At 49.2% G+C, this 26,437-nt stretch overlaps 1 protein-coding gene across 1 annotated transcript in view; it reads right to left on the reverse strand.

Moving 5' to 3' along the window:
• Positions 1 to 26,437, reverse strand: part of GALNT18 (polypeptide N-acetylgalactosaminyltransferase 18) — a 144,295-nt gene that overhangs the window by 19,926 nt on the left and 97,932 nt on the right. Inside the window, exons 4-9 of the mRNA XM_069965046.1 lie at positions 15,087 to 15,270; positions 12,016 to 12,213; positions 11,574 to 11,688; positions 3,899 to 4,084; positions 2,863 to 3,000; positions 386 to 481 (exon numbers count right to left, since the gene is read on the reverse strand). Of these exons, the coding sequence (XP_069821147.1) occupies positions 386 to 481; positions 2,863 to 3,000; positions 3,899 to 4,084; positions 11,574 to 11,688; positions 12,016 to 12,213; positions 15,087 to 15,270 (917 nt within the window). The remainder of the gene's footprint in view (positions 1 to 385; positions 482 to 2,862; positions 3,001 to 3,898; positions 4,085 to 11,573; positions 11,689 to 12,015; positions 12,214 to 15,086; positions 15,271 to 26,437) is intronic.

Consider the following 26,437-nt stretch of genomic DNA (forward strand, 5'->3'; position numbering starts at 1 on the left):
CGTGTCCCCGGCCGTGAATGGGCGCTCAGCGGGGGACGGCCTGCCACTCAATTACTGGCTGAATGTTCATCAAGCTTCCTTATTCTGCTATTGTTCTGCGGCCGTCGCTTCGAGACGTCGGCCCCTCAGGGGTCTGCGCTGTGGGCTGTAAAGGGGGACGTGTAATAAATGAGGGGCTGATCGCCGGATGGGGGGTGTTCTGGAGAGTTCTGAGCCCAGCGGGATGAATATAGGAAAGCCTGAAGACATAGCGGTTAGCCAAGTATAGCACAACAGGGACCCCTCCCCATATCACAGGGATCATGCCCCCCGGAGGGCAAACCAGAGCATTACGTGAGGTTATACCAGGCCTAATGTCACCCACACAGCGGCGGCGCAGACAAACCTGCGGCGTGAGGCCATGGCAGATGTACAGGATGGGGATGTTGTCCGTGTCCGGCCCCTGGTCAAGGCACAGGTCAGTCTTCAGGGAGTTCTGCAGCTATAAAACAAAAGGAATTATAAAGAGAGATATAGTATAATCATCATAAAAGAGGTTAAAGGGGCTGTCCAGGAATAGATAAATATGGCCGTTTTTTTCTGAGAACAGCACCGCATTGGTCCACAACAACGTCTCTTCCATTCACTAGTATGTATGTGCTGCAATACTGGACACAACCTGAGGGAAGAGTGGCGCTGTTTCTTCTGGAAAGAAAGGCGCCATGTTTCTCTAACCTTGGACAGCCCCTTTAATTCTAGAACATCTTAAGATGACTTCTCCAGTAACAAAGCGATAATCCTACATGGCGTCAACATATTCCACAGTGCTGTACAATAATACTTGTCATACGTCCAGGACAGACGGGACGAGGAGCGGACTGGTGTGAATTCAGTGACAACAATCAAGGACTACAGAGGGGCTAAAGCACAATTAATGGTACGGTCCACAGAGCAGCTTTCATTTTATACCTGCTGAAAAATAAAAAACAGCGCTTTGACTGGTTGCCATGGGCAACAAGGGCAGGGGCAGATTTACTAAGCTGAAACTAATTAACCAATCACTGCCCAGCATTCATTTTGTATTCTGCTCTTAAAAATGAAAGCTCAGCTGTGATTGGTCGCTATAGGTAACAGACATCGATAAAGCTTTATTATTGTATATTGAAAGTCCTGTCTATATTAAACTGTTGCCCATGGCAACCAATCACTGCTCAGCTTTCATTTTCAAGAGCAGAATACACAATGAATGCTGGGCTGTGATTGGTTGCTATGGGCAACAAACAGGCGCATAAAGCTACAGCCTTTTCTTTTTCACTGTACAATAATAAAGCTTTATTAACATAAGACTGGACAATGACCAAAACAGAGCAGAAAAACACTGATATTTATAAAAACCTGATCCCTGGTGGATGCCTATTGCTTCATATACATTCTGGTGCTGGGAGGGGTTATATTTCTTCTTGTCGCTGTGCGTGTTACATGCAATTTTCCTCTATTGGTGTTAATGGGACAAATGGATATAGGAAATATTTGCTCTATACATTTCCCCCTAGCAGCAGAAAATGGTGGCGGTTCTGGATCGGTAACGCCAACAGCGCCAGCTAGACGTAGCCTAATGAAATAGACATTATCCTGTGCCATCATAGCCGCCATTTTTCCTTGAAACTGCACTATAAACGTGTAATAAAGTGCCAGATGCGGAGGAATGAGTGCACATTTTATATATATATATATATATATATATATATATATATATATATATATATATATATATGGTACAGGGGCCGCACATCAACACCAGGGTCACGTACACACGCCGCTTCCAGGGTCCGTCGCTGCCGCCATCACAGTCTTACACATCGGGATAAAATGACATATTAATCAAATACAAAGTGGACTGAGAAATTGGATCTGCTCCTTCAAGCAAAGAAAAGATATTTATTGTCCCATCTGATTAACAAACTCATCGCCACTTTAATGGGAAACATGATTGTGGCACGGCGGGCACAGAGACGGAAGATTTACCGCCTGGGACCCGGCTGGAATGACCTTGTCCAGTGACGGCGGGCGAGCGCTGTATCCACACGGCCAGGGAGGGACGGAAATTAAAGGGGTTAGAAAAAACATGGCCGCTTTTCTGCAGTAACAGCGCCACTCCTGTCCTCAGGTTGTGTGTGGTATTACAGCTCAGCCACATTCACTTCAATGGAAACCCTGAGGACAAACAACCCCTTTAACCACCAAGTTTGGTAGAAGCCGGGGTCCAGTCATATCATTCAGATATTGGAACCCCCCATGGCCGCTGTGATTGCTCACACGGTAAATCTGCTCTCTGCCATATCCATATTAATCCCGATTCCCGGTCCGTATTAATCCCAAATGCCGGGTTGCACAAAGTTCACGCGACTTTATAATATTGCAGAGCGGGCTGAGAGCAGCAGCGCAGAGGATTAAAGTGCCTGCCGGCTGGGGGCGGATTAGGCATAAACCTTCTGCTTGTGACATTAGGATCGGCCTGCATGCCTGGCGTCCAGACTTCACTACCTAGGTGGCTGGAATGTACGGTCATGTGACCAGCGCCATTGTTAAGGGGGATCTCTGATTCTGAGTGGCTGCAATGTCAATGCAGAGGTGAAACCCTCAGCGTCGCAGGTCAGTGATGTCCCCCTCTACGTCAGTGGATGTTACCCCATCACACAGCACTCTGAACGCTGCCACCTAGTGGACAGGGCAAAATGCACTATACACAGTATAGACACCGGCCCTTTAAATCCTCCAGAACAAAATCTTCTAAATACAGAGAAGACAGATGAGCTTGGGTCCTGCTGCTGTCAGCACGGGATGGAGGGGGGGGGGGGGGCGGCGGAGTCGGACGCCACTCACCACGCCGTAGGCGATGTTGTCAGAGTAGGTTCTCATTTCTGGATACACTGTGACGAGATACCACCGAAAGGTCTTACACTGCAGCCGCTTCCTCAGGGCTTTCCGCTCAGAGATGTCACCTATGTCAATGCCGGGGTCCTGCGGGAGAGAGAAGAGAGTGCGTCAGCCCTTCGCCCTGCGGCCGCCATGATGTGACCATGATAACCGGAATGATTGGGAACTGATAGTTACTGTATACAAAGTTACTATATACCAGGGATGGGGAACCACTGGCCCTTCAGTTGTTGCAAAACTACAACTCCCATCATGCCTGGACAGCCAACGGCTGTCCAGGCATGATGGGAATTGTAGTTTTGCATCAGCCAGAGAGTCAGGTTCCCCATCCCTGCTATATACAGTACGGACACAGTAATACATTGTTACTATATACAACGCTATATTTCCTGCAGCAGCACCATCTCGGGCCCGACTCACCCTGCACTGCATTCTGGGTATTCTGCCGCAGTTGCAGGTCATAAATAATGGCCGAACACTGTCAGCACCTTTTATTAACTAGTTTACTCCCCTTTAAGAAAATCTCACATTAACAAATAACGCCGTCTCCTTAAAGATCAGGAGGACAGAGATGAAGTACCCCGGGGGACGGGACGCCATCGCTGCGGTGATGTATGGCGCCGGTTATCTCCGCGCAGTCCTCGGATAGATGTAAACAGAGATGCGATATGCTAATGTCCTCATTACACGGACATCCCTCATGGATCGCCTACACACAGGTGGGCGCCAAGGAAATAAAAACTCCTTAAAGGGGGTTATCCAGGCTTAGAATAACATGGTCGCTCTGTTCCAGAAACAGCGCCACTCCTGTCCTTAGGTCGTGTGCGGTATTGCAGCTTAGTTCCATTGAAGTGAATGGCGATGAATTGTAATACCACACACAATCTGAGGAGAGGGGTGGCGCTGTTTTTGCAAGAAAGTAGCTGTGTTTTTTCTTATCCTTAGTGACCCCTTTAAGGACAAAGACTCTGGGGTACGGTACCTCTTGCGGTATGTTCCACGCCATGTACACGTGACTCTTGAACTCGTCCATCCAGACTTCGGCCACCCGCAGAGCGTTCCTCCGCACGTGGGCCGTCAGATCCTCCGTGTAGGGCTTGTGCGCCCTCTCTATATGGGCGATCCTGGAGCAGGGCAGGACCTCCACGCTGCCCCCACACTGCCACACCTGGCAAATACAGGAGGGGGAAAAAAAAGCTACTTGCTGATGGTTTCCAGGTATCAATAGAGTTTACTTCCTGCTCATAGTAACTATTGCTGGTATTGATTAGCATCAATTATGTGACTGATGTGAGTTCGATGGAAATAACCCATAGGCAGCTTGCTGACTATTTCCACATCAAACCATTCAACATTTAAAGGGGTACTACGGTGGAAAAAAAATCAAAATTAACTGGTGTCAGAAAGTTATATAGGTTTGTAATTTACTTCTATTTAATAATTTCCCGTACTTACCAGCTGCTGTATGTTCTGCAGGAATTGGTGTATTCTCTCCAGTGTGACAAAGTGCTCTCTGCTGCCACTTCAGTCCATGTCAGGAACTGTCCAGAGCAGCAGCAAATCCCCATAGAAAACCTCTTCTGCTCTGGACAGTTCCTGACATGGACAGAGGTGGCAGCAGAGAGCACTGTGTCAGACTGGAGAGAATACAACACTTCCTGCAGGACATACAGCAGCTGATAAGTAGTGGAAGACTGGAGACTTTTTTTAATAGAAGTAAATTACAGCTCTGTATAACTTATATAGATATATAAAGTCTGCTTGTTGACTGTTTCCACTATGTACTCTGCATTAATAACAGGAGGGCACAATGGATGCCGCTATAACATGAGCACAGTCTGTCAGGAGAGATGGAACAATGTGTTTGTAGAAATGATGACATCGCGGGCAGACAATTCATCTTTGTCTCAGCTGGATCCTCGCTGTGCGGCCGCGTCTGGCAAAGCGTTTAAATAACAGATAGCGGGCGTGTGCGGTCACCCCGGCGCAGCAGACCCGACTTATCCCGCCATTTAATGACAATATTGATCACTGGCAGAGATGAAAATCCTATTTAATTCAGTCACCCGGGCGGCCGGATCCACATTACAATACAAAGAAAACAAATTACACCTTCATTACCATCTGTTACGTCAATTATTTATGCTCCAGCCCGGCGCTGGCGAGGGGGCGGCACACAGCTTGGCATCCGCCATTGTGTCCGGAGCCGCAAATAACACGAATCAGAACAGATACATGGGGATTTTCTGCAAGAACATGAAGATCTGTGTGACGCTCCTGTAATACCGGGGTAAGACTTAAAGGGGAACTCCTCCTCATGACATCTCTCATAATGCTACTGTACTAATCCAGAGCTGCACTCACTATTCTGCTGGTGGGGTCACTGTGTACATACATTACATTACTGATCCTGTATTATACTCCAGAGCTGCACTCGCTATTCTGCTGCTGGGGTCACTGTGTACATATATTACTGATCCTGAGTTCCATCCTGTATTATACCCCAGAGCTGCACTCACTATTCTGCTGCTGGGGTCACTGTGTACATGACTGATCCTGTTATACCACTGAGCTGCACTGGGGGGCGCTGTCAGGTGCTGCTCCTGCCCTCCGGGGTCCCTCTCTCTGTATACGGTACAATCTGTCTCGCAGCCCTCGGTCTCCAGTACGAGGGTCTCCTGTTCCAGAACACGCCGGGAGCCATCTGCGCGGTGGGCCGGCTGCCATGTTCATGGATAACACGGGGATCGGGCAGAGTATAATGTGAAGGAGGATGTAGCTGCAGGGAGCTGCCAAATACTGAGCCACTCTCGCCACAGGAGCTGACACTCTAATGAGTACAGATAGGGGGCAGATAGCAAAGAACTATTGTGCACTCTCAGCAGTGTATCTAAGCTTTCCTCTTTGATACTACTGTCTGACGTGGTCTAATGCCATCACATGTGATACCCTCAGCCTTGTCATTGTATCTAATCCTATTGTGTGATACAGTGTACTGGGCTGGTTATCTAATCCTGTCTGCTGGATCGGTGTATCTACATCCATACGTTCACGAGACTGCCTGCTGAGTTCTATCATATGTGATACATTCAGGTACAGCAGACATTATCACACAACCAGGATTAGATACACAGTTCAATACACTATCACACATTTGGTTCAGATACACCATCCCAGCAGACAGTATCACACGGTGTGTACAGCTGTGCCGTGTATCTAATCCTATCCTCTGTGATACTGCTGTGCCACTGCCATGTATCTAATCCTATCCTCTGTGATACTGCTGTGCCGTGTATCTAATCCTATCCTCTGTGATACTGCTGTGCCGTGTATCTAATCCGATCCTCTGTGATACTGCCTGCTGAGGTGATCTATCTGGCGCTATAATATGTGATACTGCTTGTTAAGGTATGTATCTAACCCTCTGACGTGTGATACTGTCAGATGAGCTGTGTATCCAAGCTTCTAAAGTATCGTACTGTCTGATGATTCATGTATCTAAGTCTACGACGTGTGATACTGTCTAAAGAGCTGTGTATCTAAGCCTCATCTAGCACATTTTTTAGCCGCCATCTACACTGAGAGGTCACAGCCGCCATCCACGTAGCGTAGGAACAGCCGCCATCCACACTGAGCGGTCACAGCCGCCATCCGCGTAGCGTAGGAACAGCCGCCATTCACGCCGGAGCGATCACAGCCGCCATCCACATAGCGCAGGAACAGCCGCCATCCACACCGAGCGGTCACAACCGCCATCCACGAAGCGTAGGAACAGCCGCCATCCACGCCGGAGCGGTCACAGCCGCCATCCACATAGCGCAGGAACAGCCGCCATCCACATAGCGCAGGAACCGCCGCCATCCACACCGAGCGGTCACAACCGCCATCCACGAAGCGTAGGAACAGCCGCCATCCACGTTGGAGCGGTCACAGCCGCCATACACATAGCGCAGGAACAGCCGCCATCCACGAAGCGTAGGAACAGCCGCCATCCACGCCGGAGCGGTCACAGCCGCCATACACATAGCGCAGGAACAGCCGCCATCCATGCCGGAGCGGTCACTGCTGCCATGTACAGGACGCGGTGCTGAGCGCCATCTTTCCGATCCTCCTGCCCAGCCGTTCCCCATTACATGAACACTTTACATTACAGTAGGAAATAATAGAGCGCGGTGATGGCGACACGTGTCAGACATCAGGACTGGCGGCTGTTACCGCCGATGTACAAGGGACGCGACATCATATGCGCCGGGCGCCAGGAGCGTAATTCATGTTGTACAGTAATTATGTCTCCAGCAGAATGTGCCAGCTTCCTGACTCCTGGCACACATCCCCGGGGGCCGCCTGGAGGGTACAAGGATGCCGCTGCAGCCGGCTGGTACCAATCCAGAGCGAGGGGGGGGGGGGGGCGCAATGGTGCAGGGAGGGTAGGGGGCACAATGGCACGGGGAGGGGGCACAATGGCACAGGAAGGGGAGGGGGCACAATGGCACAGGAAGGGGAGGGGGCACAATGGGGCAGGAAGGGGAGGGGGGCACAATGGGGCAATGAGCAAAGGGGAGGGGGGGCACAATGGGGGAGGGGGGGCACAATGGGGCAGGGAAAGGAGGCACAATGGGGCAGGGAGCGGGGGGAGGGAGGGCACAATAGGGTAATGAGCAGAGGGGAGGGGGGGAGGGGAGAATGGCGCAGGGAGTGGAGTGTGAATAACTCCAGCAACCAGTCTGGTCACATGACTGATAAATCCTGCTCATCCTAATCTTCCTGGTTCCTGAATATAATGCAAAATGTGCTCTCTTCCAAAAACAGCGCCATCCTTGTGCTCAGGTTGCGTGCGGTATTACAACTCTGCTTCATTCACTTCAATAGGACTGAGCTGCAATACCTCACACAACCCGAACAGAAAAGTGGCGCTGTTTCTGGAAGAAAGCTCATATGTTTTAAGTAATACCCACTTCCTCTGAGCGAGTCCTGATTAATCTGAGGTCGCTCGGTGCTGATGGAGTCTCGGTGACTCGTGTCGGGGGCCATTACACACTTGGACACAACGTTTCTAAACCCATCTGCAATCCGTTCACCGCCGGCAAAGCCAAAACCATGATTGATAGTCGAGTCCTCCGGCCAAGTACATGGATGTCTATCCTGACTGACCTTCAGGAGGCGCCGCGCGGCAAGCATCGGAGGCTGCGGGAGGGTAACGTCTGATACTGTGACCTTCATAATACACTACAGCCCAAATCACATCCATAGAAGCAATGACTACAAGGAGGAAGGAGCCTGCTTAAAGGGGCAATGTTGACCTCAATGACAGAGGAAGTAGCTAACTTCTCCTGCTTAGGTACAGCCCAGATTAGGTTTATTTCTATTGGAATCTGCCATGTTGGATCCAGGACTGATAAGAGATGGAGCAGGTTTTAAAGGGGTTATCCAGCGCTACAAAAACATGGCCACTTTCCCCCTACTGTTGTCTCCAGATTGGGTGGGGTTTTGAAACTCAGTTCCATTGAAGTAAATGGAGCTTATTTGCAAGCCACACCTGAACTGGAGACAACAGTAGTGGCCAAGTTTTTGTAGCGCTGGATTACCCCTTTAATTCCCTCCCAGTGATCCTTGTGAGGGAGGAAGTAGCTAACTTCTTCTTCTACCTATGGTTAAATAAAAGTCATCCTAACCTGAGAGATAACTTCCGCAAAAGAACGCAGAGACCGAGGAACGAAGAACCGATGGAGCAGCTGGAATAGACGCGAGGAAAAATAAAGAATCTTGCGGACATGTGTCAGGGAGGAAGTAGCTAACTTCTTCCCCTACTTAGCTTTTAATAGAAATCAATGTAATATAGACTACAAGTGCAGAAGAAGGAGGTTAGGACCCAGGACTGCCTACGGGTATGATGGTGATGTCAGTGGAGGAGGAAGTAGCTAACTTCTTCTACATTGTTTACAATAGAAATCAATGTAACCTGAACTGTAATTGCTGGAAAAGAACATCAGGACCCAGGACTGGTAACTGATGGAGCAGCTTTTAGTGTCCTACAGATATAGTCACTCGGGGGAGGGAGGAAGTAGCTAACTTCTTCGTCTACTTGGTCTACAATAGAAATCAATGCAGGCTGCACTATAATTGCTGTAAGAGAACTTTAGGACCCAGGACTGGTAACTGATGGGGCAGGTTTTATTGTCCTCCTGAAACAATCACTTCAAGAAGCAAAAAAAAAAAATTGCCCAATCATGAGGGAGGAAGTAGCTAACTTCTGCGCCTAGTTGGATTTCAATGAATGTGGAAACAGAAAGTTAGGACCCAGGATTGGTAACAGCTGGAGCAGCGTTCATTGTCTCTACATGAATCACTACAAGGGAGGTGAACAATGACACCTAGGAGGAAGTAGCTAACTTCTGCAATAGAAATCAATGTCACCATGCCTCTATAACTGCAGGAGATATTAGGACCCAGGATTGGTAACAGGTGGAGCAGCATTCATTGTCCTCCCTGATCGAATCACTACAAGGGGGATAAACAATGACACCAAGGAGGAGGAAGTAGCTAACTTCTTTAATAGAAATGAATGTCACCGTGCCTCTATAACTGCAGGAGATGTTCGGACCCAGGATTGGTAACAGGTGGAGCAGCAGTCATTGTCATCTCTACATGAATCACTGCAATAACTCCACCTGCAGGAAGTAGCTAACATCTTTTACTTAGGTTTCAATAGAAATCCACTTAACCTGAGCTACAATGATAGGAAAGTAGATTTAGGACCCTGGTAGGAAACAGATGGAGCAGCTTTTATTGTCCTCCCCGCCACCGGAACGCTTTATGTTCACAGCTCTTGAAATACATTAAAAGGAAGAAACTTTTTTTTTTTTCTGTTACTTTGTGTCATGTTCAGATTTGTGAATAATTTAAATGTTGTAAGGTAACAGATGGTCCAACACAAGACGAGTGTTGTGTCCCGGCGCGGAGCGCTCGCTGTGCGCACCGAATATTTAATCAACTCCACCAGAAAGCTGTTGTGCGATCTAATGTGAGGAGCCATGTTAACTAGCAGTAAATCAGCGTGCCGGGCGGGGGCTGAGCAGGTGCTACCATCCGTAATCCTGACGCGCGCGCCATCGCTGCCATGTGACCGGCAAAGGCCGGCCGAGTCTCCGAACCACAGCATATGTGCGGCTAAGAGATGACAGCTGCTGAGAACGTTACGAATCCGCGGCGGCTCCGGTAACCGCTGGATTTTAATCTTCTCTTACAACTCCCAGGAGGACAATGGGGATTGTTTAACCATACTGTGTGTTTAACGCTAATGCTTCCTGGTGATCGCCGCTGACAAGTCGGAACGTATCCCGGCTTATGTAAGGAAGGGAAATTATGGCGCTCGAAACGCGTGACATACTAACGTGTTTATAGCAAATGCAGATAGCAGAAATCTCTGTGAAAGTTATGCACAGCACCAACATGGCTCCCTGGGTCGTGCATTAGAGATTGATCAACCAGGGACCATGTGCTTACATGACGGTCTAGGCACGTGGAAGTAGATGGATATATGACGGTCTAGGCACGAGGTAGTAGTATTATACATGATGGTCTAGGCACAAGGTAGTACATGGATACATGACGGTCTAGGTACAAGGTAGTAGATGGATACATGACGGTCTAAGCACAAGGTAGTAGAATTATACATGATGGTCTAGGCACAAGGTGGTACATGGATACATAACAGTCTAGGCAAAAGGTAGTACATGGATACATGACGGTCTAGGTACAAGGTAGTAGATGGATACATAACGCTCTAGGCACAAAGAAGAAGATGGATACATGACGGTCTAGGCACGAGGTAGTACAATTATACATGATGGCCTAGGCACAAGGTAGTACATGGATACATGACAGTCTAAAAAGGTAGTACATAAATACATGACGCTCTAGGCACGAAGAAGAAGATCGATACATGACAGTCTAGGCACGAGGTAGTAGAATTATACATGATTGTCTAGGCACAAGGTAGTACATGGATACATGACAGTCTAGACACAAGGTAGTACATAAATACATGACGGTCTAGGCACAAGGTAGTACATGGATACATGATGGTCTAGGTACAAAGAAGAAGATGGATACATGACAGTCTAGGCACAAGGAAGTAGATGGATACATGATGGTCTACGCACAAGGTAGCAGAATAATATATGATATTCTAGGCACGAGGAAGTAGATGGATACATGACAGTCTAGGCACGAGGTAGTAGAATTATACATGACGGTCTAGGCACAAGGTAGTACATGGATACATAACGGTCTAGGCACAAGGTAGAAAATTAATATCTGACGGTCTGGGCACAAGGTAGTAGATGAATACATCACGGTCTTGGCACAAGGAAGTAGATGGATACATGATGGTCTAGGCAAGATGTAGTAGATGGGGGGAATTAAAATGCTGCGGATTCTGTTGGCGCTTTATGAATAAAAATTATTATGAATAAAATTATTATTAGTGGACAGTGAATGACTTTAGTTCTCAGTGTCAGGCAGTTGCTGCAAAGTCTAAGGAAACAATGATAACTTACACCAGAATATTGAGCCCCATGTGACAGAGAACGCAGCCAATATGGCCGACAATGATTGGTGTCAAGAGTTGTTACAATGAGGGTGGCCATGTTCCTTACCCGCACTCCCAGCTCCACGTTCTCTCCTCCGTACACTTCCATCCCTTCATCCAGGAGACCAATCTCTTCAAAGTACAGTCTGTCTACGATGAAACAGCCAATCAGTGCGGGGCTTCTAGAGCAAACAGAACAATGGAGACTTCAGAGCGGGAATCGGCATGGTGTTGTATATCTCTATAGAAGGACCTGGCTCCCCCGTGTAGTCATTGTGCTTTGAACCATGCTGACTACTCCACACTCTGTTGCATTGCATTGTGGGTGTTTTTCCCACCCCCTACCGATTAGCAGTGATCACAGAACCCAACATTTCCCACAATGCAATGCTGCAAATCAGACACTAAATAAGGAGAAGATGGTCCTGAGAGCGAAGAAAGCAGCCAAACTCTGCCTCTGATCTCAGTGACTGGAGCATAAGAGGTTACGGGGAGAGGACATGTGATACCTGATGGGGGCGGTGGCGTTCTCCATCTTCCACCAGGATTTTGGAGGGTTCAGATATCGACACCACAATTCCCAGTCAAATCCCTGAGCGGACAGAGGATATTCCTCAATTTCAAAGTTATCGTATTTGATGTTGTCGAAAGACGGAGAGATGATGACCTTGCGGTTCTCCTGGATCCGGCTCAGCACCGGCTCCGCCCTGGAGGAACAAAAGAAAAAGTCAGAAGAGGAGAAGGAAAACCAAGGAAGAGGAGAAAGGGAGAGGAGGAGGAGAAAGGGAGAGGAGGAGGAGAAAGGGAGAGGAGGAGGAGAAAGGGAGAGGAGGAGGAGAAAGGGAGAGGAGGAGGAGAAAGGGAGAGGAGGAGGAGAAAGGGAGAGGAGGAGGAGAAAGGGAGAGGAGGAGGAGAAAGGGAGAGGAGGAGGAGAAAGGGAGAGGAGGAGGAGAAAGGGAGAGGAGGAGGAGAAAGGGAGAGGAGGAGGAGAAAGGGAGAGGAGGAGGAGAAAGGGAGAGGAGGAGGAGAAAGGGAGAGGAGGGGGAGAAAGGGAGAGAAGGGGGAGAAAGGGAGAGAAGGGGGAGAAAGGGAGAGAAGGGGGAGAAAGGGAGAGAAGGGGGAGAAAGGGAGAGAAGGTGGAGAAAGGGAGAGGAGGAGGAGAAAGGAAGAGAAGGGGGAGAAAGGGAGAGAAGGGGGAGAAAGGTAGAGATGGGGGAGAAAGGGAGAGATGGAGGAGAAAGGGAGAGAAGGAGGAGAAAGGGAGAGAAGGAGGAGAAAGGGAGAGAAGGGGGAGAAAGGAAGAGAAGGAGGAGAAAGGAAGAGAAGGAGGAGAAAGGAAGAGAAGGAGGAGAAAGGAAGAGAAGGAGGAGAAAGGGAGAGAAGGGGGAGAAAGGAAGAGAAGGGGGAGAAAGGAAGAGAAGGGGGAGAAAGGAAGAGAAGGAGGAGAAAGGGAGAGAAGGAGGAGAAAGGGAGAGAAGGAGGAAAAAGGGAGAGAAGGGGGAGAAAGGAAGAGAAGGGGGAGAAAGGAAGAGAAGGAGGAGAAAGGGAGAGAAGGAGGAGAAAGGGAGAGAAGGAGGAGAAAGGGAGAGAAGGAGGAGAAAGGAAGAGAAGGGGGAGAAAGGGAGAGAAGGAGGAGAAAGGAAGAGAAGGAGGAGAAAGGAAGAGAAGGAGGAGAAAGGTAGAGAAGGAGAAGAAAGGTAGAGAAGGAGAAAGGAAGAGAAGGGGGAGAAAGGGAGAGAAGGAGGAGAAAGGGAGAGAAGGAGGAGAAAGGGAGAGAAGGGGGAGAAAGGGAGAGAAGGAGGAGAAAGGGAGAGAAGGAGGAGAAAGGGAGAGAAGGGGGAGAAAGGGGGAGAAAGGAAGAGAAGGAGGAGAAAGGGAGAGAAGGAGGAGAAAGGAAGAGAAGGAGGAGAAAGGAAGGGAAGGAGGAGAAAGGAAGAGAAGGAGGAGAAAGGAAGAGAAGGAGGAGAAAGGAAGAGAAGGAGGAGAAAGGTAGAGAAGGAGAAGAAAGGAAGAGAAGGGGGAGAAAGGGAGAGATGGGGGAGAAACGAAAAGGAGGAGAAAGGAAGAGAAGGGGGAGAAAGGAAGAGAAGGAGGAGAAAGGGAGAGATGGGGGAGAAAGGAAGAGAAGGAGGAGAAAGGAAGAGAAGGGGGAGAAAGGAAGAGAAGGAGGAGAAAGGAAGAGGAGGAGAAAGGGAGAGAGAATGAGGAGAAAGGAAGAGAAGGGGGAGAAAGGGAGAGATGGGGGAGAAACGAAAAGGGGGAGAAACTAAGAAGAGGAGGAGCACCAAAGAGAGTGAGAGTGAGGAGAGGCACCCAAGAGGAGGGGGAGGAGAAGCACAAAAGAGGAGGAGGAGGGACAAAGGAGGAGGAGCATTAACAAGGAGGAGAAGCAGGAGAACCAACGAGGAGGGGGAGGGGCGAAGAGGAGGTGCAGAAACAGGGAGAAGGAGAACTGAAGAGGAGGAGAAGTACAGAAGAGGAGGAGGAGGAGAGGGAGTACAGAAGAGGCGAAGGAATAGAGAAAAGGAGAAGGAGAACAGAAGAGGAGGAACACAAAATAAAAGACGAGGAACACAGAATAGAAAAAGAGGAGTCAGAAGAGGCGGAGTCATAAGGAGAGGAGAACAGAAGAGGAAGAAAAGAGAAAAGGATAGTGGAATAGGGGGAGAAGAGAAAAGGATAGCGGAATAGGGGGAGAAGAGAAAAGGATAGAAGAATAGGGGGAGAAGAGAAAAGGATAGCGGAATAGGGGGAGAAGAGAAAAGGATAGCGGAATAGGGGGAGAAGAGAAAAGGATAGAAGAATAGGGGGAGAAGAGAAAAGGATAGCGGAATAGGGGGAGAAGAGAAAAGGATAGCGGAATAGGGGGAGAAGAGAAAGGGATAGCGGAATAGGGGGAGAAGAGAAAAGGATAGAAGAATGGGGGAGAAGAGAAAAGGACAGCGGAATAGGGGGAGAAGAGAAAGGGATAGCGGAATAGGGGGAGAAGAGAAAGGGATAGCGGAATAGGGGGAGAAGAGAAAAGGATAGCGGAATAGAGGGAGAACAAAAGAGGAGGATCAGGATCTGAGCAACTCAACACCACATCATCAGCAAGGCTGGAGCCCAAGAGCTAACAGGGAATCAGCAGAAGTGTGACTTCAGCTCCGGATGGGACTCTGATAGAAGATGTAAGACTCCTCACTGTACACTGCAAAGAGGAAACTTCATCTTCCCTGAATTAAAGAGGCATTCCTTTCTTAACGGGGTATCCAGCCTCAAAAAACGGAAAGCCTCAGCTCGCATCGCCGCAGACTATGTTGCCGCTACTAACTGTCCAGAGATCACAGGTACTGAGCCCATGTATCCACTTCAGAACCCGGAGTGCTCAGATAAGCGGTGTGGCCCCTTTCAACAGCAGAGCAGTGGGGAGCCGAACCCTGCGGATCTGCTATTGATAACGAGGCGACTTTCTATGGGCCACGTCTAATACTGTATGTAGCTCTGGCCAGCTGAGCTGCAGTACCACACATGACCTGTTAACAAAGGTGGCGCTACAACATGTCATCCTCCTCTTATGACATCACATATACACACTCACCAGCCCACACTGAACTCCACGTGAGCATCGAATAGCGCCACCACTGGGGCTGTGGCCGCTCTCCATCCGCTGACCCTGGAGCGGATCAGCCCCTCCTGCTTGCTGTGACGGACCACCTTTATGAATCCTGGCTTGTGCGTATTCACCTCGTCCACGTACTGCGCCAATTTCTCCTTGAGCTCCTCTGTAACATAGAGATGGATACAATGAGGTCACATGCTCCCACGCCACCGTGCACGCCGATCCCCATCTGCTGTGTATATCACACCTCTATAAATAACAAACCGCAAAGCTGAGCAACCGCGTGAAAAAAATACGTAAGAAATGCGAACACCTCGAGATTATAGATACACGAGAGAATAAGCGTATGGGGGAGGGGCCCTATATATATACCAAACACAAAGAAAACAAGATACATTGTATACGAGGAGCGGAACCTAATGACTGCGCCAATGTGGCTGACAGCGCCGTATACATGTAACACCAGCTCATTCTGTGGATCCCCGCGCCAAACAGTACAGGGGAACACCACGTCTAACGCTGCGTGGATACAAATAAGTAACAAAAATCCACAAATCATATAAAGGAGATGAAAGCGAAGAAAGAAGAACAGGGAGATAACGAAGAGAATAAAGAGACTATAAATCACATCCTGTAATTCTTTTTATTAGAAAAATATAAAACTTAACAAGTATAACTACATAAACATAACCGCGGCTCCATCGGCCAGAACAAAAACAAATACAAAGCTTTTCTGCTTATAACAAAAACAACAAATTAATAAATTCTGAAATAATAATCATATTTTCTATAAGGGAAACATCCCTCACACCTGCCTCACCCGGCCAGTCCAGCTTCATAATAAAACACTACCCCCCCCCAACTTACCCTTACTACTACTATTACTACCCCACCACCGCTACTACCTACCCCACACTCACACCTCACAGCACACAGAAATAATATAGTAAAGACACTCTGTCTAGACCAAAACCAAAATTTTTTTTTTTTTTTTTTTTATAATGCGCACACACACACACACACACCATACCCTGCAAACCCAACACACAAAGCCCCCCCCCACTCACACACATACACCCCAGCATAAGTCACCCACCAAGCCCCCCACTTCCAGATACATAACTCCCATCCAACAACACACACACACATACACTATACAACTTTAACAGTTATGAAAGTATCCCAAGAATACGAGGTCCGGCTGCCTTATAAGACACAAATACTGATAACGCAACTCATATAATAATGCAAATCATAATAATAATAATGCAAATGCAAATCATAATAATAATAATGCAAATCAATAAATTACAGCAACCATATCACACTTAAACCTATCTACTACACTAACTATAAGCCCCATTTCCCACACCCCAAATCTGGACATGAGTCTGGGTCCATGAGTTCAGTTTTTGTCCCTCAGTGACCCATGCCAGAACCCCAATACCCATCCAGGGAACCCCCCCCCCCCCATCACCCCACCCAACCTATCCTATACCCCAGAACTTATACAATATGAAGTATACACCATAACAATATCCCATAACACAAACACATTATGACATAACAGCAAGGCTCAAGTTCGGTAGCCTGTAAGCCCTTTACTGTTTATTAATTGTTAGAAAACAAAAAGCTAACGTGTCATGCATAGCCCCCCACCAGGGTCGGAGGATGGCAGACCGGGTACCATAATAATTTATAACCTATCCCTGACTATTCACCCTACCCTCTCCCTACTACTATCCTTAAATATTAATCTAACCCTCACACTCTCCCTACCTCTGTCCCTACCTGCTCTCTCCCTAACCAGAATTATGGTCCCTAACCCAGTGGGCTCAGTACCTAGGGCACAGCAAAAGAAAAACCCCTCCACAGGAGAGAAGCCCTACTTGTACCCAGCCTGCCATACTCCAAAGACCTGATCTTCCCAAGGTCACCAGTGATGTTCCTACAGACCTCCACCTCGGAGAGGACTCTACGCTGTGTAGATACTAGACACCGTGCGTTCCATGTGTGGTACCTAACCACTAAGCTGACTAGAAATAACGTGCAGCGATCTCGGCCACCCAGGTTCCTGAATGTCCCATAAGCCCACTCCGGATAGGTGAGACTGACTAACCGACTCCAACCTATGGAGGCGCCCACCCTGGTGTAAACCCCTATATTGAAGGGACAATGAAGCAGGAAATGATCCATGCTTTCCAGCGTATTTCCACACTCCTCTCGGGGACACCCCCGATCATCGGAGCTCCTGCACTTCAAATTGTCCCTCACATATAGCTTCCCCTGGAAGCAGCGCCAGGCCAAGTCCCAAAACTTCTGGGGGATCCTCTTTGAGTTCAATAGACTTAACCCAACCCTCAGATCCTGACCTGGGCAATCCCTGAGCGCCAGGGGCTTCTGGAAATGGGTCAACAGAACCCTTTGGTCAAGGAATTTCCTCGACTGAGTCCTGATCTCCCACATTCCCAGACCCCACCGACGTATCATCTTCAGAGTCGGGGTAGCGTAAGCCGGGAGATATCCATGGGGTGTACGAAGGTCCTTCACTCGCCCTCCTGTCTCCCATTCCTGGAAGAAAGGCCGAAACCATTCCCTGCAGGAGAGTACCCACGGAGGAGCCCTCTCCTTCCAGAGGTTTGCGATGTTAGCTTTCAAGAAGGTGTTCACTAAGAACACCACAGGGTTCACCATAGACAAACCCCCAAGTCTCCTTGTGCGGTACGTAACCTCTCTCTTGACCAGGTTCAGCCTATTCCCCCATAACAGCTGGAAGAACAGGCTGTAGATCCTAGTATAGGAAGCCTCTGGCAAGATACATACACTGCCCAGGTAGATGAACAAAGGGAGCAGGTACGATTTGATCAGGTGTACCCTTTCCCTGAGGGTCAAAGACCAACCCTTCCACTGGTCCACCCTCCGTGTGGCATCCTGGAGCCTACCATCCCAGTTTTTAGTGGGGTAATCACCCTGGCCAAATGTGATGCCCAATACTTTTGCTGACTCTTGGGGCTCTGGAAGGGTGTCCGGGAGATCAAACCTGGGATCTCCCCCTCCCAGCCAGAGACTCTCACACTTGTCCCGGTTGATCTTGGACCCGGATGCCTCCGAGTAGCGCTCCACTTCAGACATCACCATATCTGCCTCCCCTCTCGAGGATACAAAAACAGTGACATCATCAGCGTACGCCACCACTCTCAGGGTGGCTTCTGGTTCCTCCAGGCTCATCCCGACCCCTGCCAACGGTCCACAACCAACCCTCCTAAGGAAAGGGTCGATCGCGAACACATACAACAGTGGGCTCAAAGGACAGCCCTGGCGAACACCAGACCCAACCTCAAAAGAGCGGCCAGACCAACCGTTCACCAGCGGGAAACCCTCTGCCCCTGCATACAAGGTCTTAAGCCAATTGACAAAAGTAGCTGGTAGGCCATATCTCAGAAGGACAGACCAGAGGTACTCGTGGTTCACCCGATCAAATGCTTTGGCCTGATCCAAGGACAGCAAGTACCCCTTCCAAAGACCCGCACTACTCCGCTCCACTGCCTCCCTGACACTAAGGACAGCACTTAAGGTGCTTCGGCCTGGAACAGAGTAGTGCTGAGCCTCCGAAAGGAGCCGGGGTGCAAACTTCACCAACCGATTAAACAGTATCTTGGCCAGAATCTTCCTGTCCGCATTGAGAAGAGCTATGGGCCTCCAATTCTCAATACGGCTCGAATCTTTACCCTTTGACAGAAGAATCAGGGCTGACCTCCTCATTGACCTTGGCAGAGTGCCCGAGGAAAGACACTCATTGAAGACCTCGGTCAAGAGGGGAACCAAGAGGTCCCTGAAGGTCTTATACCACTCAGATGTTAAGCCATCTGGACCTGGCGACTTCTTCAGGGCAAGCCCTTCAATCGCCAGTCTAACTTCCTCTTCCCTGATCTCTTCTGCCAAAACATCAAGAGAGGAGTCTACCCCTGGCTCAGGAACGGTCTCAGCCAGGAAACCCGACATCACATCTCGATCTAGATCCTTCCTCCCCAAGAGGTGTGAGTAAAAGGATCTGACGACCTCCAGGATCCCTGATCTGGACCGGTTCAGAGATCCCGTACTATCAACCAGTCCAGTCACGATCTTACTACTCACTGACATCTTACAGTTTCTGTAGGGGTCGGGCGAGCGGTACCTCCCGAAATCCCTCTCAAAAACTAAAGATGTGTGCCTATCATACTGACACCTCATGAGCAAGGCTTTCACTCTGGAGATCTCCTCTCTACTACCTCCAGTCGAGACGAGATGCTCGAGTTTCCTCCTCAGGCCCTGATACACACGATACCTATTCAGAGACCTGAGGCTCGAGAGCTGGCGGAAGAACCTCGCAACCCGCTTCTTGAATATCTCCCACCACTCTGACTTACTACTACATAGGCCCAGTAGAGGTACCTGACTCTGAAGAAAATCCTCAAAGGATTGTCTTACCTCTGCTTCTTCCAGGAGGGACGAATTCAGCCTCCAGTAGCCTCTACCCATCCGGAGGGTCTCTGAAACATTCAGGGAAAACAAAATTAGACAGTGATCGGAGAACTCCACCTCAACCACGGACACTGCGGAAGAGACGGCTTCCTCCTTTAAATAAAACCTGTCTAATCTAGACCTGCAGCTACCTCGATGATAGGTGAAACCCACGTGGCCCGAGGGTGTCCGGATGTGGGCATCCTCTAGGCGAGCTTCCCTAACTATACTAATCAGGGCCATGCTATCATAAGCCAGCTTGTCTTTGGCACCTCTCCTGTCCTGAGACCTCGTGATAGTGTTGAAGTCTCCACCAAAGATCACTTGCCGACTCGTAAAAAGAAAGGGCTTAATCCTCATAAAAAGGCTTTTACGGTCCCACTTAGTCTGTGGGGCATAGATGTTAATGAGCCTGAGCTCTTGCCCCTTCATGAGGACATCCAAGATCAGGCACCTCCCCATTTCTAACTCAATAACCCGTCTGCATTCTACAGGAGCGGTAAAAAGGACCGCCACCCCACTATACGGCTCAGCCGCAAGAGACCAGTGTGAAGGCCCATGCCTCCACTCTCGCTTGGCTTTTACTAGCAAGGCTTGGTCTGTCAACCTGGTCTCCTGCAAAAACAAAATGTCGGCGTTAATACGACCGAGAAAATCAAAGGCTGCAAATCTAGCCGTATCCGACTTAATGCTGGCACAGTTAATGGATGCCAGAGTCAATGGGGTAAGTGCCGCCATCATGGGTGATTGAGTTAAACAGCCTTACTTATTTACTTTTTCCCTTTCTTCTTACCCCCCTCCCCATCAGAGGATGACCCTTTGGACTTTTCTTTAATCCTTTTTAAGGATGTAGACAAATCCATCCCTGGATCCTCATCTCCAGACCCTGGGGCCACCTGACCTCCCGAGGAAACTGCCTCTGGAGAAGCAGGCTCGGCGCCCCCTGGAAGCTCCTCCACCTCCAAACCCCCTTCTCCAAGGGTCTGGTACCTATTGGATAGAACGATCAGAGGGGGGTTAGTCGGGTCTTCCTTAGACACATGGCCTGTAACACCAGAGGAGGATTTAGAGGAAGCACCAGACTTCCCTTGACCCTGCCTCCTTTTGCCACACTTAGGTCTTTCATCTTGCCCTTTCCCACCATCCTCATCCAAACTTTCATATTGGGAGGAACTTGAGGAAATGGCCCTCTTGGCTTCTTCCTTACGAAGTCTCCTCATCTCTTCGCCTAACTCGGTATCCCCCAGAGCCTCAGCTGTTCTCTCTGAGCCAGCGCCAGGAGCAGGACCACTGACTACTCCTGGCATCAGGGAACTTCCCAGGTCCCTGCTCCTTCTGCGCTTCTCCTCTCGTTTGAGCTTAGAGGGGCTCTTGTTTTTCACCTTCTTCACTGGCCCTGGTGCCCCTTCTCCTTTGCTGGTTCCCTCCCCAGGAGAGGCAATTTCAAGGCTCTCCCCATCCCGGGCGGCCACAGCATTGGAAAATGAGCGGGGACACCGGCTAAACGGGTGACCAAGGTCACCACACAGGTTACAGCGAATCCGGCCACAGCTGGCAGCCAGATGACCCTCCGCACCGCACAATGCACAAATCAGTTTAGTACAATTTGCGCTAAAGTGGGTGGGATCACCACACCTGTGGCACAGCTTCGGCTGCCCCTGGTAAAAGACTTGGATTCTGTCGCGACCCAAGAAAGCAGCCGATGGTATGTGTGTGACAGTGTTCCCTGAACGTCGGAGACGGACGGAAAACGTCCAGGCCCCAGACCATATGCCATGCTCATCCAGATTTTTCTTGGGGACATCCGTCACTTCCCCAAACCTGCCTAGCCAGGTCATGATGTCATAACAAGAAAGTGACTCGTTACGTGTCAGAACGGTCACCTTCTTGACAGAACTCTGACGAGATACCGCCTTTACAGCGAAATCCCGCCACATGGGCTCATCCTTCACCAGCTCGTGATTAGACCAGAAGAGCTCAAGTCCCTCTGGCTTCACAAAGCTGATGTCGAATTCAGAGGTACCGTAGGGGTGGATCAGGGCAAAGATGTCATTCGCCCTGAATCTCATCTGGAAGAGAAGCTCCACCACCTTTGCCCTGGATGGGCACGCATCACTGCCTCTCCATACCAGACGGACCACATTCCTACGGCCCACCTCCTGCCCATTTGTAGGGAGGGACCAGGTTACCTCCCCATTTTGCTCTCGGAAAGCCCCAAGCCCATGTCTTTCTATATAGAAGGACAGGTCGACCTCCCGCCCCTCTACTTGGAGCGTTCTATCCCCTTTACGCAAAGCCTCCAGGAGGCGTCGTTGTAAGTTACCTTCCCCAGGGTTTAGAGATGAGGATCCCCTAGGACCCCCAGCAGTGACATTTGCATAGCTCCTAGAAGGAGCGGCCACCGCTGGGGGGGCAGCCGGACCACCCCCACTCCCCACAGAAACATTAGCAGAAATAATATTTACATTTACAGAATCAGAACCAACAGGAGACACAACACTGGAAGTAATCTCCTCCTGCCTAGCTATACTGGACTGACCCGGGTGTAATCTGGCTGGCTTTAGTATATTTCTGCTGCTGCTGGCTGTCACGCTGGCATCCCTGGCATCCTTGGGCTCATGGGACTTTGCAGCAGTCCTCCCTTTGGGAATTTTGGAGGAAGCTACTTTGTCACCGTGTTTGCCCTCAGCCTCAGCCAATACCCCTGCTTCAATTTCTTTAACAGCCAGCAGCATTGCTAGGTTGGTATCATCCGCACTATTGTCAAGTCCCTGCTCCTGCTGTACCAGTCCAGTAGCTGCTGAGGTGTTTTCATGTGAAACGCCAACAGTTTTTATGTTCTCTTTAGCTCCGCCCCCAACAGCCCCACCGCAGCGCTGCAACTGAGTAGGGACAGGTACCGCGGATGAAGCTGCTGAGAGCGTCGCACCAGACGCCTGGACACTCCCCCCTCCGCCTGCAGAGGAGCATCTCTCAGCAACAGACCCGCTATGGGAGCCGCCCGCTCTCTTGTCTCCACTGCTGCCCGGCCGCCCGAGCTCCACACCAGCCCTTGGTGCCTGGGCACTCCCCTCCTTGCCTGCAGAGGAGTGCGGTACACCACCAAAGCCCCCTGGTTGGAGGCATGCCACCTTGTCCGCTACATTGTCCGGCCCCTCGGCCGTCCCTGCACTTGCACCAGCCTCACTACCTTGACAAGTGGGGCTGGCGCTCTCCGCCATCTTTACTGATTTCTTCCCGGTATTCTGGCCCCGCTTCACATATGTAGAAGCAGGGACGGGCAGACCACCGGGGGCTGCTCCCCGAACTGACTTTGCAGTCGGCTCAGAGGGCACAAAAGGAACATAAACAAGATTTACTTGCTGTGATGGTTTTCTTGGTATTTTCTTCTTTGCAATTTTGTCTTCTCTCAAGTCGTCTCCAAAACTGAAATTATCCAGGTGCACCGGTGACTCCATGCTGATAATTTGGGCCATCAGCGCACCTCCGCCATCCTCCTCCTCACCAGCACTTTCATCGGATGATGGTAACGCCACCTGTGCTGCAGGAATGCTGGATTGGGACGTGTTCACACTCTGTATTGGCTGTGATTCAGCTTCCACAGCTTCCCCACTTGCCGCCACAGAGACCTCAGCTGATTCAGCTTCCATGTCTTGCTCATCATCATCATCCTCACTACTGCTCTCTTCATCCGCTGAGCAATCACTCTCATCCTCCTCTTTTTTTGGGGACTTCATTTTAGTAAACCTGTCCTCATTCAGTAGTTTTTCCCTGAAGACATCGCTGCCCTCCAGGATGGTCATCCTCTGCAGCTCCAGCTCTCTCACCTCCTGCTGCAGAGACTTCACTTTGGCTGTGAGTCCAGGTTTTTGCTTTTTTGGGGCTGAGCTGACTCTGTGTTTAGCAAACTTCAGGTCTTCTCTTAACCCCTTCAGTCTCTTTCCCAGCTGCTCATATTCTGCAAGCTTTGCAGCTATCCTGGTGCCATAGGTGGCTGCAGACTCCCTGGGCCCCCTGAGACCCCACTGCTCCACCACCTGACTCTCCTGGGAGCCCCTCCGTGCAGCTGCACCTGCACCCCGTCTTCCGCTCACCTTGCTTGCGGGCTTTTCCTCCACATTAGAAGCCTTGCGGCTTCCACCCGTCGCTGGAAGGGCTGGGTCCACATTGCTGCGAACCCTACTGGATCTTCTTACCCCTCCAGCCGGAGCGCTGGCCGGTAGCTTACACTCTACACCCCCCGCCGGCCTTGACCGGGAGGTGGAGGTCAGGGGATCCATGCTGAAGACTCTCCCAGGAAGCTGCCACCTTCCTGGGGAAGCAGGTGGTAAATCAGCCTCTCTCCTCCTGGAAGTCTGGAAGTGTGGAACTCAGCAGCAAACACAGACACACCCAGTAACCACACCCTCCAGAGCTGCACTCACTATTCTGCTGGTGAGGTCACTGTGTACATACATTACTGATCCTATATTATACTCCAGAGCTGCACTCACTATTCTGCTGGTGGGGTCACTGTGTACATATATTACATTACTGATTCTGAGTTACATCCTGTATTATACCCCAGAGCTGCACTCACTATTCTGCTGGTGAGGTCACTGTGTACATACATTACATTACTGATCCTGAGTTACATCCTGTATTATACTCCAGAGCTGCGCTCACTATTCTGCTGGTGAGGTCACTGTGTACATACATTACTGATCCTATATTATACTCCAGAGCTGCACTCACTATTCTGCTGGTGGGGTCACTGTGTACATATATTACATTACTGATTCTGAGTTACATCCTGTATTATACCCCAGAGCTGCACTCACTATTCTGCTGGTGGGGTCACTGTGTACATACATTACTGATCCGGAGTTACATCCTGTATTATACTCCAGAGCTGCACTCACTATTCTGCTGGTAAGGTCACTGTGTACATATATTACATTACTGATCCTGAGTTACATCCTGTATTTCTTTTATTAAAATTTTAAACATAACAATAAATAAATACAGAAATAACACACCATATACCATATCTGACCAGAACAAGACAATAAATAGAAAAATGAAACCATAACATAAAGCACCGGTCCATCCCCGCACTCATTCTTCCACACAGACAACCCATATACCTATATACAATATATACACCCATATACCTATATACAATATATACACAATATAAACTATTTAGCTAAACATATTAATAAACTATATACACTACTATATACAAACCTATATATACACTACTATATACTATACACCTATAAACACACCTATATACACCACTATATATACACCTATATAACTAACTAATTGAGAACCCCCTGGCCCAGTTGCATTGTGCACAACCTAATATACCACCGACATAACTCTACTCAACCCAACACCAACTAAACAAGTCATCACTACACAAATAAACTAAAACTAAACAAGACACAATGCAAAATAATAACCTACAACTAAACAATACATATGATATTTTTAATTTTTTTTTTAATTTTTTTTTTTATTTTTATTTATTTTTTTTTTTTTTTTGGCCCTGAACTGGTCCCGCATCCCATGCCCCCAGTACATGATCACGGACGTCCATGAACCAGCCCAGGATTTTATATATATGTAAAAGTCCCAACAAAGTCCCACAGAAGCCCCCTCCCCCCTTTTACCCACCACCCAACCTATCACTAAACCCGAACCCCAGGTGCAAACAAAACATATATAATATATACAGTATATACAATTTATACAAACATACAAAGATAATCACAAAGACAATCACAATACACAAACTTTAAAAAAAAAAAAAAAAAAAAAAAATATATATAACATACTAAACCCAACAATAATGAGACTTCTCAGCCCCACACACAGCCCGAAAGCCCAAGTTCAGCGCCTGCAAGCCCTATACTCCAGTATCTCTACAGCACAAAACAAAAGACTAATGTGCCAGCATCAGCCCACCACCAGGAGAGGAGACGCAGGCTAAGGAACCTTATAGGCAAAGCCCCTCCAAAGACAAGAGGCCCTACCAGCCCCCAGCCTCTCGTACTCCAGAGAGCGCACCTTCACCAGGTCACCGAGTGTGCCCCTAACCACCTCATCCACAGGGAGGATTTTACGCTGCGTCGACACTAAACACCGTGCACTCCACGTGTGGTACCTGACCACTATGCTGACTAGGAATAAAGTGCTCCGGTCCCAGCCACCAAGGTTTCTGAATGCTCCATAGGCCCATTCCGCATAGGAGAGGCGGACCAACCTGGGCCACCCGATGGAAGCGCCCACCCTGTTGTAAACCTCTGTATTAAAGGGACAATGAAGCAGAAAATGCTCCATGCTTTCCAGCATGCCTCCACACTCCTCCCGGGGACATCCCCGATCCTCAGAGCTCCTGCACTTCAGATTGTCCCTCACATACAGTTTCCCATGGAAGCAGCGCCAAGCCAAGTCCCAAAACTTCAAGGGGATCCTGATGGAATTCAATAGGCCCAACCCAACCTCCAGATCCCGACTTGGGCAATCCTTGAGCGCCAGCGGTTTTTGGAAATGGGACGACAGGACCCTATTGTCAAGGAATTTCCTCGACAGAGTCCTAATCTCCCACATCCCCAAACCCCACCGACGAATGACCTTCAGAACCAGGGTAGCATAAGCCGGAAGATGCCCGTGTGGTGTGCGGAGATCCTTCACTTGCCCTCCTGTCTCCCATTCCTGGAAGAAAGGCTGAAACCATCCCCTACAGGAGAATACCCACGGAGGAGCCCTCTCTTTCCAGAGGTTTGCAATGTTGGTCTTAAGAAAGGTATTCACCAGGAACACCACGGGGTTGACCATAC

Source organism: Dendropsophus ebraccatus, chromosome 4 (genome assembly GCF_027789765.1).
Source record: "Dendropsophus ebraccatus isolate aDenEbr1 chromosome 4, aDenEbr1.pat, whole genome shotgun sequence".
In the NCBI taxonomy this organism is placed as follows: domain Eukaryota; kingdom Metazoa; phylum Chordata; class Amphibia; order Anura; family Hylidae; genus Dendropsophus; species Dendropsophus ebraccatus.